Below are 14,814 nucleotides of genomic sequence, written 5' to 3'. Positions count from 1 at the left end.
CCCATTAAATTGGAAAAAGTTAAAAAATAATTATATTTCTTTAACCCAAAATATTTAATGCTACAACCACTCACTTTTATCTCATTTTTTGTTTCTTATCAAGTTTGCATTTCTATTTTCAATTTTCTTAATTTCTTTCGAATTCCAAACTTTTTTTTTTAAATTACAATCTTTAAATCTCAAAGACGTAAATTAAAATTTAAGTTCATAATGTCAAATTATCATAGACGTGAATTTTGTATAATTTCAAAATATTGTGATATTTTGGATTTGATTTAAGATTTTTTTGGCAGATATAATTGAAATTGAGATGAAATTTATTTGTTTTAACTTATAATTTAAAAAATTTATTTTTGAAAATCCAAATTATTCAAAAATAGTGAACTTTTCATCATATAAAGTTTTAAATTAGTTCGTTGCATGTCTTATTTTGTGCATATATATATTTATATAAATTATTTTTAAAAAAATTTATTGAACTGAAGTTGAACTGGTCCGACCGATTGAACCTCAACCCTTTCACCTCACCGGTTCAATTGACGGTCCGGATTTTAAAACATTGCTTGTGAGTGACTTCCAAGCATGTCCAGCATGAAGGTCAGCTTCATCACGGGCGCCGAACATTGTGTCAGAAGATGACCGGTCCTAAGATTTGTGCCATTTCCGACGCTGGTCTATCATCGTTGGCAGTTTCTTATTTTCATTGTATTTTCTTAGGATTTAGTAATAGTTCATTTCCTATTCTAATTAAATGTTTGGGAGTTTTTTAGTTATCAAATAACTTATTGGACAAGTACTTCTAACCTATAAATAGGCATACTTAGGTCTTTGTAATTATTACTCCTTTTATCAATTATTAATGAAATTTTGATTGGATGCTCCAATTGTTAAGACATTTCTCTCATTATTCTCTAATTTTTTATTCGTGTTTCGGAATTTGAACGTTATTCCACCCTCTATTCTTTTATGAATCTCGTTTGTGAAACAAATTCATTCTACATGCTTCTACCGCATCAGATTCCCACATTTAACTTGCGGGAATCAAATAGACCTCCACAGTTTTTTAAATTCCGAACGTAATTAGTCGACCAGCTGTCCATTTGGTAATGTGCCTGTTCACAATCCAAAATGTGCTTACCAACCATCTTTTACTTTTGTTAATTAAATGTTTGTCTTTCAAAACTCCAAAGCTCAATCAACAAAAGTCGAAGTTTAATTGAGGGCACTACCGAAAACAACTGCATTGGTACTTGATATGTTTTCATCGTATGCTTCATTTCTTAAACTATTCACATAGCAATAATGAGATATAAAATGATCGATCTGGGCTATATGACAACGAAAAAATAGTAAAAATTTCTCAAATGTGCGCTTCAAGGAGGACTTGATAAAGATGAGCAGTCTTCTAAGAGTATCAATCGTGAGATGCATGTACTACTCCAAGTCCAAGCATGAAATATACCCTTTTTTCTTTTTGGGTGAAATGTGCTTGTACGGGCATGACTGATAATCTTAAGTTGGAAATATTGCATCCTCTTATGCAGGTTTTGTGTTAGAGCACATCCTTCTGCAAATTTTTCCAGCAATACTGCTCATAATTATAAAACTTGTTAATATGAACCCAATTGAGAGGGATATTGTTGGGATCAAGATGCAGACAAATAGAAAAACCGGTTGAGAAAAAATTATATTAGAAGACTAGTATATATAAGGGTAAAGTACAACACCTCTCACCAAACTTTTTCAAAACTTCATTTAGTGTGCTGCTATTCATTTTTTTGTTGGGCAAATTACACTTTACCCTTATGTGGTTTAGTATTTTCTTACATATCTCCATATGGTTTCAAAAATACCCCTATATGTAAAGTTGATAATTATTTATTAATCACAGGGGAATTATGTATATATATTGAAAATCATAAAGAGGTTATATAGTAAAATTTAAAATCATACGAGATTAAAATGTCATACATATTATGTTTATATATTTTAGTCATGTCAACCATTTTAGTTTTTAAACAAGAGTAATTTTGACATTCTTATAGGTTCTGTTACAGATGATCATTTTCGTCACTTTGAAACTTTAATCCAAACTATAATGGATTTATATATAGTTTTTAAAATTATACGGTAGTTATGTAAAAATTAGCTATATCACAGGGGATAAAGTGTAATTTGCCCCCTTTTTTTTGTGTCAAATGACTCGCTAGACTCTTAAAGAGTGTTACCATTGCGGCGCCATTGCATCTATTTTTCTTGGTCAATTGCAGGAGCATTTTCATCACTCTGTAGACAAATAATAGTACGATGGGTTAAATAAGATTGTAGAAAATTTAGTGACCGTTTGCATATCTTTTGAAAATTCTTCTTGAAACTAAATTAAGAAGGAAAAATAAGAATAAGAAACTTATAACACAAGCAAGCATTGCATTCCTATTTTTTAGGGGTATTTTAGCAAGAAACTAACTTGGTCAAATGCTTCCTTCCCTTCCTCCTAACTGTCATTGCTCACTACCACTATTACACCCTCTATCACTCCCTCCCCTTCCTCCTCTCTCCCTTAGCTCCTTCCTCCTCTTTCCCTCCCTCTCCCACTCCTCTCTACTCCATTCCCACCCATTATCATGACCAGATCGGATTGTGCCCTGGGGCGTAACGAGATCTATAACAGATCCTATCTAGATCAAATTTGGTTGCTGGGGGTTGAAGGAGTAGGGGGGAGAGGGGCGAAAGACAGCGGAAAGGGGGAAAAAGAGGTGGAAGGAAGAGGCCGGAGAGGATAAAGGGAGAAGGAATTGGCAGTCGGAAGGAGAAATAGCAGCAATAGTTATGGGTCGTGGGTGGGCTTGGAGCTATGAGAAATTGAGAACACCTAAAAAAACAACTAAAAAAAAAAACAAAAGTACACGTTCTAATAGTTTTTTTAAACAATTCTTTCTACAGTAATATTTTGTAAAAATATCCTGAAAACATCCAATCATGTGAAGGACAAACAAGAACATTTTCAAATTCAACGGGTCACCATTGCAATTTGCTGATCAGATACTAAGTATAAGACAAAGCATACTAATTATTGTCAAGGTGAGTTGGCCATCAAACAAAGCATAAGATACAAGTATAATTCTAAGGGTGCATTTGATAAATCTAAAATTTAAAATTTGAATTTAATAAAATTATTGAATTGTTAAATATTAAATCTAACACATTTGAGTGCATATCACATTCAATGATAAGTGAATAGTTTATCACTTAATTTTGGGAGCAAGTTTTACCTAGAAAATTCAGTGCTACTTAATTAATTCATATGTTCAATTTTTTGTTATCAAACGGTCTAAATATCTTGAGATGAATCCATTAAATTTAAGTGTTGAATTGGATTATCAAACGAGGTCTAAGTTAGGGTTTCAAATATCTGTATTTGCAGTAAAATTCAAAAGATGTATAATAGTGCATGATTTTGATCTAGAAATGAGTTCCTCTCCCACCTTAATCTCTTGGCTCAATTTGGCTCTAGCATGAATTAAAGTACGAATAATATAGATGTTATCTATTGACAAAAATGACTCTAAAATAAATTGAAATAAGAGCAGCATAAATGTTAACGATTAAAAAAAAAAATCTATGCAAGTTGAGGCTCGACTTTCGAGCCAAGCCGACTACACTACTAGTTCACAATAAAGTGACGGAAACTCATTCACGCAAAGTTCCCTTCTTTGTCAAGGTAAATCAGCGGTACCTTAGAACCCTCAGGTGATGGCTATTATTGATGAAGAAAGTTAACTCTATAGGCTAAAGGGCTTCTGTAATCGACAGCACCATACCGTATGCAGAACAAATGCACAAACCACGATGGTACTGGCTAAAACAAGTAAAACATGTACAATAATATATAATTTTTAGTTTAAAACTTTGAAAAACGTGTAAAAATTTGTTGTTATACACTTGTCAATTTGTTATGCAAATCCATAATATTTATTGTGCTTGTACACATATTGTAAAGTCCAATCTGCCCACAATTTTAGTGAACATGAGAATTTCACCTAATAAAACCATGATACACCACCAACGACCATAAATAAACACACATACACGTAAAGCTCACCAAGACTATTGCTCTAAAGTTCACCAACGGCTTTTAACCACTTCATAATTTTTCTTTATCTACCAATAACCATAAATAAACACACACACACACCACCTAAGGGAAACCCACAACCCAACCCAAAAAGCATGCTGACTTTCAGGCTACACCGAAGATTTTAAGTAGTACATACACACCATTCACAATCGATGTGGGATAGAGGGGAAGGGAGAGGGGAGTAAAACCATGATACACCAGAAAAGTCGAAAGCGATAGTGGTTAAAGCCAGTGAAAATTCACAAGTAACTGAGCACGTACTGCAAAATCCAGTTTGCTTACAAATTTATTGAAAAGGGAATTTCATACGATAATATCAGAACCTTGTATACCCAAAAAGTCAAATTCTACGGTGGTTAAAGCCAGTGAAAATTCATGAATAACTGCCTAAAAAGTTAAAATCCGCATTCTTAATTTTAACTGAACTGTGACACACACAGTTAGCTTTTAGGGAATGCACGCTTAAGGACTCATATTGTAGTTAGGGTCGCGTTTTGATTCCTATTTTCTAAATTTTTTGTAAAAAAATATATTATAACGATTTGATGTATATATAATTAAAAAATATATTGATGAAAAATGTAGAAATGTGTTCTGGAACAAAAAAAGGTATCTGAATTAACACTTAATTAAGTACTTGGCTTCCTCAATAGGCATTAGTAGTACCTAAAGATAATTAAAGCCGATGGGAAAAGCCAGAAAACCACATATAGATAAGAGAAAAAGAGAATATTCTACTTTCTTTTTTGGACTAATTCTATTTTGCACCACTCTATTATAATCTAATATCTACTTTGGTCTCTAAATTGTAAATGAGGACAGTTTTAGTTCCTAAACTATATATACCTTGATTCCTACATTGATCCTAATCTCTAAAGTGAAATGTTTTAATCTCTAAACTAAATTTTGATTCTTAATTTGGTATCTAAACTTTCCTCTTCCCTATAATTTTGAGATTTTGTGGGACAATTTTTATAGTTTAGAACTAAAAAAGTGTCCCAATGTATAATCAGGGACCAAAGTAAGAATCGACGCATAGCTGAGGGGTGCAAAATGAAATTAAACCTTTTAAAAAAATTTTTTTTTTTTGAGCAAGGAAAATCCTACTTGAAGGAACAGCTGATTCTCTCTTTCATATGCACTACTGACTACAGCCTAAGCCTTGATCCTATGGCAGTATAACAAGTCACTCTCACTCTTAACACTGCGTGTACTCTCCGGGTGTTTAGTGTGTGTGAGAGAAAGCAAGATTACCAAAAGGCTGAAAACTGATTATGCATTCTGTCACGCCCGCTCAGAAGCTTTGAATTCATCTTCTGGAGATTTGTGTGGGTGGAAGAGGGCATTATAGTGTGGTTCAAACGAAGCCCAGAAGGCAAAAAACTTCTATATCCCATTTCAGTATGAGAAGAAATTTGGTTTGGTTGCTTTTGAGCTTCATTTTTATGGAATGCTGGTTAGGTATGTTTTCTCTCTGTCTTGTTCTTTGTGTTTTTATTTTTCTTTTTCTTTTTTAATTTTCTTCCTCATTGCATTCCTTGTTTGTTGGTGTTTGTGCTTTGTTTTTAATTTATTTTTTTCTTGAGTTCTTTTTTCAAAAAAAAGTCATGTTTGCAGCATGTTTTTTGTGGAAGAAATACTTTGGAAGAATGCCATTTTGCTGGTATTGTTTGTGTTTTGCTAGTGCTTTATTTTATTGTTGTGGAAAAGACAATATATGTTCCAATAGAGGAAAAAGAAAAAAAAAAAGGGAAAATGAGTTGAAAATCATGTGTTAAGAAGTAGTATTATGTTCTGCATTACTTATTATGTGAGATTTGCTTATAGGAAAACTTATCTTCTTTATTGATGCATGTATTGTGGTTTTTCTGACAGAAATTTCTTCTTGTTAGGCTGTTACCTCTATTTAAAATGCCATAAAAGGAAAAAAAAAAAACCTTAATTGAACAGTTGGTTTGACCAAGCAAACAACCCACAATTAAAATAAAAAAATATTAGTGTCATTGCATGTTAATCTAATAACAGAGATTAACATGTTGATTATCAAACAATCTCATTTTTGTGTTTTTTTTGGGGGGGGGGGTAAATTGTTAGTCTTATAGTGTGACATGGTGCTCTAGTCTAGCACCAAGTCTATTACTTATGCTAATTTCAGTAAGTAAATTTGCTACATATATATATATATATATATATATATATATAATGATTTTTTTTTGGTAATTTATCTATAAAATGTTTGAGTTAATTAATCTAGACCTGAATCCAAAATCAGCCCAACTGTTCAGATATGCTATGCTTTGCTTCCTTGGTTGGGCTTTGGATTGGTGCTTTTAGCCAGTGGGGGTCCTAAAAGCGATTATTAAACAGTTTCTAGAGGCGAAATTCCAAGCAAAGAGATTATCTTTCCTTCAAGATTAGATTTAAAATAAAGAAAAGGGACAACAAAAGGTTGTCCCAAGTACTTTTAAGAGTGTGGAATAGAGGTAAATGATTTTTTCATCATATTCAGATCTAACTCCTGAAAAAATTTTAATTTTAGATATTCTGTCCTAAATCTGAATCTTAATGTTAATATTGGAAATAAAACCTCGTTCTTTTTTTTAAAAAAATATTTTTCCTAGCAAGGAAGGGAAGGGATGTGATTTAAGAAGCGAGGACGGGAGGGAAAGGGAGATTTGAACCCAAGGCTTTTAATAAAAGGCCATAGAAAATGGCCATTCCTTAATATCAACAGTTGGGAAACACAGAAATCTTTTGAACTATTAGATATTTGGAAAATTATCCCACAAGAGCTGGACAGTAATTACCAGTGTGTGTTAACTTTAGTTATGCAGGGATGTTATGTTAGGAAGATTGTTTTGTACTTTAGCAAGCTTATATCTTCTTGTGTACATTTTTATTTTCTCATTCTGGCATAGCAAGTTCCACTTTTTAACTTATTTATTTATTTATTCTGGCATAGCAAGGTTCACTTTTTTCTTTTCTTTTTAGCAGCTCAATTGCTATAGTAAATGAGAGTACAATTTTATTAACAAAGAAAATAAAAACATAGAGATATTTTCAATTATGACACACGAAAGGTAAGTGCAAGCTAAAATGTGAGCAAAAATGGATTGATAACTTTTGAGAACAATTTTTATTTCTTAGTTCTCATTTCCTCTTTTGCATATTTAAGTTCTAGCCACATATATATATATATATATATATATATATATATATATATATAAATGTATATATAGAACTAATCTTTTCTATACTGTCAGTGTATGCACTGACGAGTCTAAATGCCGATTATATCATCTCAATTTAAATTTAAACACCAAACTTTGAATGTGTCATATATTTATATATACATGTGTGTGTGTCTGTGTGTGTGGGTCTGAGAGAGAGAGAGAGAGAGAGAGAGAGATTATGTTAAAAGTATTTATCCTCTGCTATTTTGGTTTTCTTGGGCCAATAGTTGGGGCTGCTATTGGGGCCATGGTCCAAGAGAAAGCAGAAGCAGCAACTCCCCTTACAACACCATCACCTCCAGAAGGCAACACAACCTTCTTGGATGGGACAACTTGGTGCGTAGCCCTTGCTGGGGTGCCTCAAATGGATTTACAGAATGCTTTGGACTGGGCATGTGGGCCTGGTAGGGCTGATTGTAGCCCAATTCAAACTGGTGGCCGATGCTTTGACCCCGATACACTTCTGGCCCATGCATCTTTCGCTTTCAATAGCTACTACCAACAAAATGGGAATTCTGATATTGCTTGCAATTTTGGAGGAGCAGCCACCTTAACCAAAAGTAACCCAAGTGAGTTTAAAGTTCTATGCTAAACTGATGGCATTTTTTTATGCCTTTTTTTTTTTTTTTTTTTAGTTTGGTTAGATTTTTCTATGTCAATCTCTTAATAATGGAATGTTTATGAGTTAATTTCATGAAATTGAGAATACATGAAAAGAATAGAATATAGAAGACATAATATAGACAGAACCAAAAAATTTCCTTTGAGGAAGCGAACTTTAATTCAATTAAATCTTAAGTACGTACCTTAAAATATTCTTTATTTTTTTCGGCCGCAAAAGTTAAATCTATAAAGAAAATTGTTTGAAAATTTTAATTTCTTAATGGATAAAAACTCAATTTTTTCCAAAAAGGCAAAAAACTTGGGGGCCCAAGGGCTCTCCCCCGCCACCCGCTACTTCCGTCCCACCCATCCCGGCCCAAAAAATAGGCCTTTGGAGAGAATATTTTTCTCGAGTTTGGAAGTTAAATCTATTTGATTAAAAGTTGATAACCTTTTAATCTTATTATGTGTGTGACCCTCGAGGGGACAAATTGATATTTAGTTTTAAAGAACCAAAATCTAGATATCTGCTCAATCTCATGATTTTTATTGCAGGTTATGAGGAATGCAGCTATGACACGTCTGGGTATGTTCATCAATTCACATGTTCATTTTGTGGCCATCTTATTGTATATTTCTTTCTATTTGGGGTGTTGAGGAAGAGAAGAAATTGAATATGTTTGTTTTTTTTTTATATTAATTTTACTCCAATATTTTCATGCAGGTCCATAAAATCCTCAGCCCCACAGTTATCAAACCATAAACCGCAAATTACTTGGTGGAAGCTTGCCATGGTAGTTCTTCTGTTGTATGCAAGAAATTAATCAATGGTAGACTTGCCATGGTAGTTCTTCTGTTCTTCTGTTGTATGAAAGAAACAAAAAGGGGCTGAAAACTATACCCTTATCCTATCAACCTCACAAATGTGAAGTGTCAATGAGAAACAAGGATAAATAATACTGAACTCCCTTCTAGTATTTCTAAAAGCCACTCACCTCCCTTCTTAATTTTGAAATAACAAGGGCATCCTATTTATATTGCTATATATTATCAATCACCTTCCCTATTGGCTCCTAGATTTTTAAATCACAAGGAGCTCCTCTCTAAATTGCTATATATTATCAACCACTTTTCCTATTGGTAACTAGATTGATAACGAGAGTTAACTAATCTTTTCATTAATACGCTCTTACATTTCCAAAATGCGCTCAAAATGACATCTTTTATTCTTTTCCACAAAGTTGAACATTGATAGCCGGTAAACTTTTCTTTTCTTTAGCTCTTTTGGCAAAATTGAACATTACAATGCATCAAAATTCAATAAAGTAAAGTAAAGAGTGCATAGGTAACAATATAATATCCAAAGCTTTCGTACATTTGTAAGACATACCAAGATTGTATATTTAGTGCATAGGGGTTGAAAAAGTATCTAATTGCAGGGACTATCAAGATATGTAGAAATTGAAGTTTTGAGTAAAATGTGCAAAGTAACTGTAAGTTGCGTATCAAATAGGGATAATTTTATAAGCCTTCCTTGAGGTTTTCGACAAATTTATTCTCTTTTCGTAAACTTTTAGAAATATCACTTACTTCCCCTATTAGCAATTTGGGACCCATAATTTACATCATTAATGGTGAAATGACTCTAATATCCTTATAACTTAAGATATTTTACGCATATTTATAGAGAGAAATAATTAGATGAAATTCTCTCATTAAGATGAAAAGTATCTAATTACGCATATTTACTCATTGGGTATAGTATGAAGTATGGAAAAATAAAAATAACCTATAAAGATTTACTACCTCTTATGATAGAAGAGTTATCTCATTATTGGCTACTTATAGAAGTATAAATCAAAAAATATTAGATCTAAATGAAAAGCTCTTAGAAACATGTTTCGAGATACTTATTCATTAGAGTTTTTTTTTTTGGCACAAAGAAATAATATTACTTTTAGTGGAATAAGTACATATTTCATATAATAAGACTAATATGAAATAAGTATCATAAAGGAAATTAATTATACGGGAAACATTTATTGATAGGTGAAATTATCTACTTGACTTTTCTCATTACTTGGGTGGTCATGATGCATTGCTAAATACCAATCTTGATCTATAAAAATAAGTTAATTGATTAGTTGAATCAATAATAAATTAAAAGTGTTTAATTTATCTAATTTTTATTAAGAATTTTAATTTATACTTATAATTATTGCTAACACTATGAGAAACATAATAAATCATATGCATTAAGAACTTTATTTGTTAGATTAAAAGAAATTCAAGTGGAAAGTTGCATGATAAGTTTTAATAGCTTATAGTTTAATTTGTGAGACAGGTTAAATTTGAGAGACTTAATAGTGCAAATATAGTTGCGTTTTCTATAACAAGAGTTATATTTAAAGATGGAAATCTAATCTATTCGGAAATAAGTTTTTATATACATCTGGTAACCTATTTTTCTACAAATACTCTCATAGGTTAGACTAACAAGACTAATCATCAACATCGATTGACTTGTGTAAGATTTCATAAAAATCTAGAGAGAAAAAAATGAAGAAAATTGGCTCCTTAGAGAAAGAATACATCGCTTCTTTCTCTCTCATATTCTACCAATTCTAAAGTTTAATAAGCTTTAGGGTTTCTTCATCTTCTCTATCCATAACTCGTGAGTTCTACTTTTAATTATAAACTAGCACTTTTTTAGTTAGGCAATCTCTACATTGGAGATTCAAGTTAAAGAAATTTGTTTAAGGAGAAGACAGATCTCTACAATTCCTCTTTTTTAATTTCAATCATTAAGATGAAGATTTTTGTGGGAAAGAGGAAAAATTAAAGAAAGAAGAAAGAGGCAAAGAAAATAAAAGAGCACACAAGGGGAAAGGAAAAAAAATAAAAGAGAAAAATAAGAATTTAGAATAATAGAGGGATAATTTTGTCCAATGGGGGATAAAGTGAGACAAAAAAATGGTTAGGGGTTATAGTGAGAAATGAGGTAAGCATTTTTTTTTTTTTAATGCATTATCATCTTATTAATATTACAAATAAAGAGCCCATTTTTTTTTGTTTCACAACAAAAGAAAAACTTTTGAAAGTAAAAGAATGGGCAAAACCATGCAAGAAAACAATAGTATAAGCAAGAATATATTCAAACAAATTAGACAAAAATAATGGAAAATTTGTAGAAAAAAGTATTAAAATTAACCTAAAACATATTTACTCACAGTGGAAGGAAAAACAAATGAGCAATATTTGATCTAAGTTAAATATTCGTTGATTTGAGGAAGGAAAACAGAATGTGAGAATTGAAAAATTAAAATCACAGAGGTTGTATATGTTTCTCAATATGAGAACTGAAGAATAAAAGTGGGAAATGGTAAATGGTAAATTAAAATTACAAAGTTGCATATGTGGATTTATGGAGTCCATACTTTAAGATATGCTGTGTATATGTATGTGTTGAAGGTTATTATTATTAATTTAGTTTTAAATTTTAAATTTAGAAAGGAAACTATCTATATTTTGGTGTTATTTAAGGACGCAAATGAAACAGCAATTTTTTTTTAAAAAAAAAATTTTAATGTGTCAATAACAGGTTGAACATGTCAACTCATGGATAAACCCATTACAAGTCATTTTATTTGCATATTATGTAGGGGTGAGCATAAATCAGTACGCATCGATTTACCTTCTGAATTCAAATTCATAGTTTTACATGCATATCTTTATATATCCTCAATTATCATATGACTATAATAATATAAATATTAGTATGTGTAATATAATTATAAATTATTAGATACATTTGTATACACAATGAGTTAGTAACATATTACATAGAGTAATTGTATTGTTATTTATCATATTCTATACAATTCTTAATTCTACACCTATGTACCAATTATCATATTTGTATATTTAATATAAGTATTTAATAACAATCTTATCCTTATAGCTGCCCCCCCCCCCCTTTTTCTTTTTCTTTTTTTGTGCATTTTGGGTTGGGGGTTAGATGAAGATGGAGCGTTAGTCCACCTTTTTTAACAAGAAGGAATAACAACTTAGCAGAATGGCTAGAAATCAGCTTATGTTACCTCCATAAGTCCCAGGGTTAGATTGGAGTTTGACAAGGTGATGTAAAATCCCAATACGTGTATGGACCCAAAATTGGTTAGACATCATAAACTTGAAGAGTTATAAAAACTAATCTTTTCATCAAAAACTAATCCAATGATTTTTTTCATCAAAAAAGTTTGAAGAGTTATAAATCCTTAAAACCAATCCTTTCTTTTTTTATCTTCTCTCCCCACACCTTTCCATCCCTCAACTGTTAGATTTAGGATTCGAATCCTAACTGCCAAACTCAGAATTCGAACCCTAAATTTGGAAGACCTAAGGTTCTACCCTTTCATATCTTTAACTATCAGACTCAAAATTCAAACCCTAAATCTGACGACGGCAAGAAAAACTCTAAAAGCTCTACTTGAGTTATAAAACTAATTTAATCCCCATAAAACATTGCAATCTAGCACTGCCAATATACTAACTTCAAGATCCTAATAAAGTCCCTAAACTGTATTGAATCTCTAATTGCATGTTCCAACGAATTTCTGCATCAGATGACTCCACTGAATTACTGTATTGGCCTCTTTTCAGTCCATGCAGTAATATTAACGATTATCTAATCAAAACAAAAATAAATCTTGTTTCTATTGGTTCTGTTGTCCTTTTATGCCACTTTGGTCGCTGCTTAAACTGTGTTGCATGTGAGCCAAGAACTACTTGGATCAATTTTGTTGGGGCTTTACTCATTAATCATGTAGTGAAAAATTGGGACTGAAACTAGTGGAGCCCAAAGTAACAAGCTTTAAAAATTTGCGACTTATAACGAGCTTGAAGCTCAATTTTGGACAAGAATTAGAATTCGATTAAAGTGTCACGTCGAATTTGAACTTGTGTATATTCGGCTGATAGAGCCTCGTAATTTTTGTATCCTTTTTGTGATACTTAATTGATATTTTACAGTAAATTTTCTATTTATAATTGTCTTATGTAGATACTATACAAAAATTATTGACAAAATAACATCAAAATAAAGTAGCATAATTCCAAGATGTCAAATTGAAGTCGAACCAATTGAATATTAAATCAAATCAACCTCATGTTTAAACTTTAAAGTTACGTTGGATCAGGCTGGAGCCCGTAAAATCAAATTCACTTTGGCAATTTTAAAGTTCAATTTGATCCGATTGGTTTATAGCCCCAACCAAAATCAAAGAGCTTAAATTAAGTCTTCCAATCTCAATTCTTAGGTGCAGTTGTTACTTCATTATATGAATGGTTTTCGAATGGGACGAGTCTTTTCTTCTCCTAAATTTTCACTATCTAAAAAAAATATATATATATATATATATCTATTCCAATTCATAAATGAGCGAGGACCATAATCCTTAACAACCCACCCCCCCCCCAACAAAAAAGAAAAACAAACAAACAAAAACCCAAAAAAGGGGGAAAAAAAAGGAAAAAAGGGACGACCAATCTTTTCCGGTTTGCACTCAACCAGTGACTAATCTATAATTAATAATTAAACAATCACCAAAGATCCCACCACATCTTATGATCCCAATTGTAATTATGTTATGTATATAATATATATTATATAGCTCAGAACTTGTAAAAATATGGAGACAATATCTAAGAGATCAGATCACCAACTACAAATAATTTAAACCATGTTGTCGAGGAGACATAGAAACAAAGAGGACAGATTTGAAACCCTAAAAAAGCATATTTTAGTAGTTCCAATTTCCAAGAAACATAGAAAAAATTGGATTCCAACTCTTGGGATTCTTAACCTTATTTTTTCTAATTCTGGGATGTTTATGATACAGTGATTAGGCTACAGGTTTAAGTTTAAACAAGATATAGAAAGTTCGTAGTAGTACAATTATAATTTGACATTTGCCATTCTTTATATTTATTGAGTGAGTAGGATGTGCTGATTTGACAACATATTTTGTCCGTTTGTCTCCCTATCAGAAAAACGGGAATATCGCTGATGTGTTTTCTTCTTCTTTTTTCTTTCTCTAGTTCAGCTGTGTGAAATGTGGAACGATTTCAGCTTATCATCAATTTATCATTGTCCCCCTACAAGTTAGATTGTTTGTGTATGTTTTCCTGTATCATCATGTGGAAAACTTGGACGCTATAGTTAACATTTTTGGCCTAACTGTATCTCTACGAAAATAGTCAAGAAAGGTTTCTTAAGAACCAATATTGTATGTCTTATCAAAAAAAAAAAAAATTTTATTCTTTGGTCAATTAAGAAAGTTATTTAGATTGATTATTCATGGTAGGGCACAAAAATAACAAGATATGGTATATAAAAAGAAGAGTAAATCTTATATACACTGATAGTTTATACACTACTATAATTGGATCCATGACGCATGTATAACAATTAACTTTTAAATTTAAATTTTGTATAGTTGTCATTCATTTAAAATTGATAACACATTCACTACCAGTACATAGAAGATTAATTCTAAAGGAATAGTGAACTTTTATGGAGTAATTGGTAAATGTAAGAATTAAAAACTACAAACGACAAATTTGTTTATATTTATAATCTCATAGATTGCTTAGATTCAGAAGTTAAATTATAGGTGCTTAATTTACTTGTGAGAGTTTCTAAATGGATCCTTAAGAACATGATGGGGCAAAGAAAGAACAAAATCTGAGAAAATTAAGCCAGAGATCCTAGAGAAGATCCCTAAAGTGGAATTAGCAATCTAATTACTATGCTTAGTCTTTATTAGCTGATTTGGTGGT

At 31.5% G+C, this 14,814-nt stretch overlaps 1 protein-coding gene across 1 annotated transcript; it reads left to right on the top strand.

Moving 5' to 3' along the window:
* The first annotated feature begins 5,314 nt into the window (after positions 1-5,314).
* LOC113707792 (glucan endo-1,3-beta-glucosidase 13-like) lies at positions 5,315-8,960 on the top strand. Its single transcript, XM_027230113.2, has 4 exons — positions 5,315-5,599; positions 7,599-7,940; positions 8,530-8,560; positions 8,699-8,960. The coding sequence occupies exons 1-4, from the start codon at positions 5,542-5,544 to the stop codon at positions 8,796-8,798; spliced, it is 531 nt and encodes a 176-aa protein (XP_027085914.1). The 5' UTR covers positions 5,315-5,541; the 3' UTR covers positions 8,799-8,960.
* Positions 8,961-14,814: the final 5,854 nt, after the last annotated feature.

The sequence above is a fragment of the Coffea arabica genome, chromosome 9c (assembly GCF_036785885.1).
Source record: "Coffea arabica cultivar ET-39 chromosome 9c, Coffea Arabica ET-39 HiFi, whole genome shotgun sequence".
In the NCBI taxonomy this organism is placed as follows: domain Eukaryota; kingdom Viridiplantae; phylum Streptophyta; class Magnoliopsida; order Gentianales; family Rubiaceae; genus Coffea; species Coffea arabica.
The sequence above is the reverse complement of the archived record's forward strand: the minus strand, read 5'-3'. Positions and strand labels throughout refer to the sequence as shown.

Excerpts from the sequence above, each read along its gene's own strand:
- LOC113707792 (XM_027230113.2), top strand. The coding sequence starts at position 5,542 with ATGAGAAGAAATTTGGTTTGGTTGCTTTTGAGCTTCATTTTTATGGAA. Across the intron at positions 5,600-7,598 it reads TTTTATGGAATGCTGGTTAG|TTGGGGCTGCTATTGGGGCC; the intron begins GTATGTTTTCTC and ends TTGGGCCAATAG. Across the intron at positions 7,941-8,529 it reads CTTAACCAAAAGTAACCCAA|GTTATGAGGAATGCAGCTAT; the intron begins GTGAGTTTAAAG and ends TTTTTATTGCAG.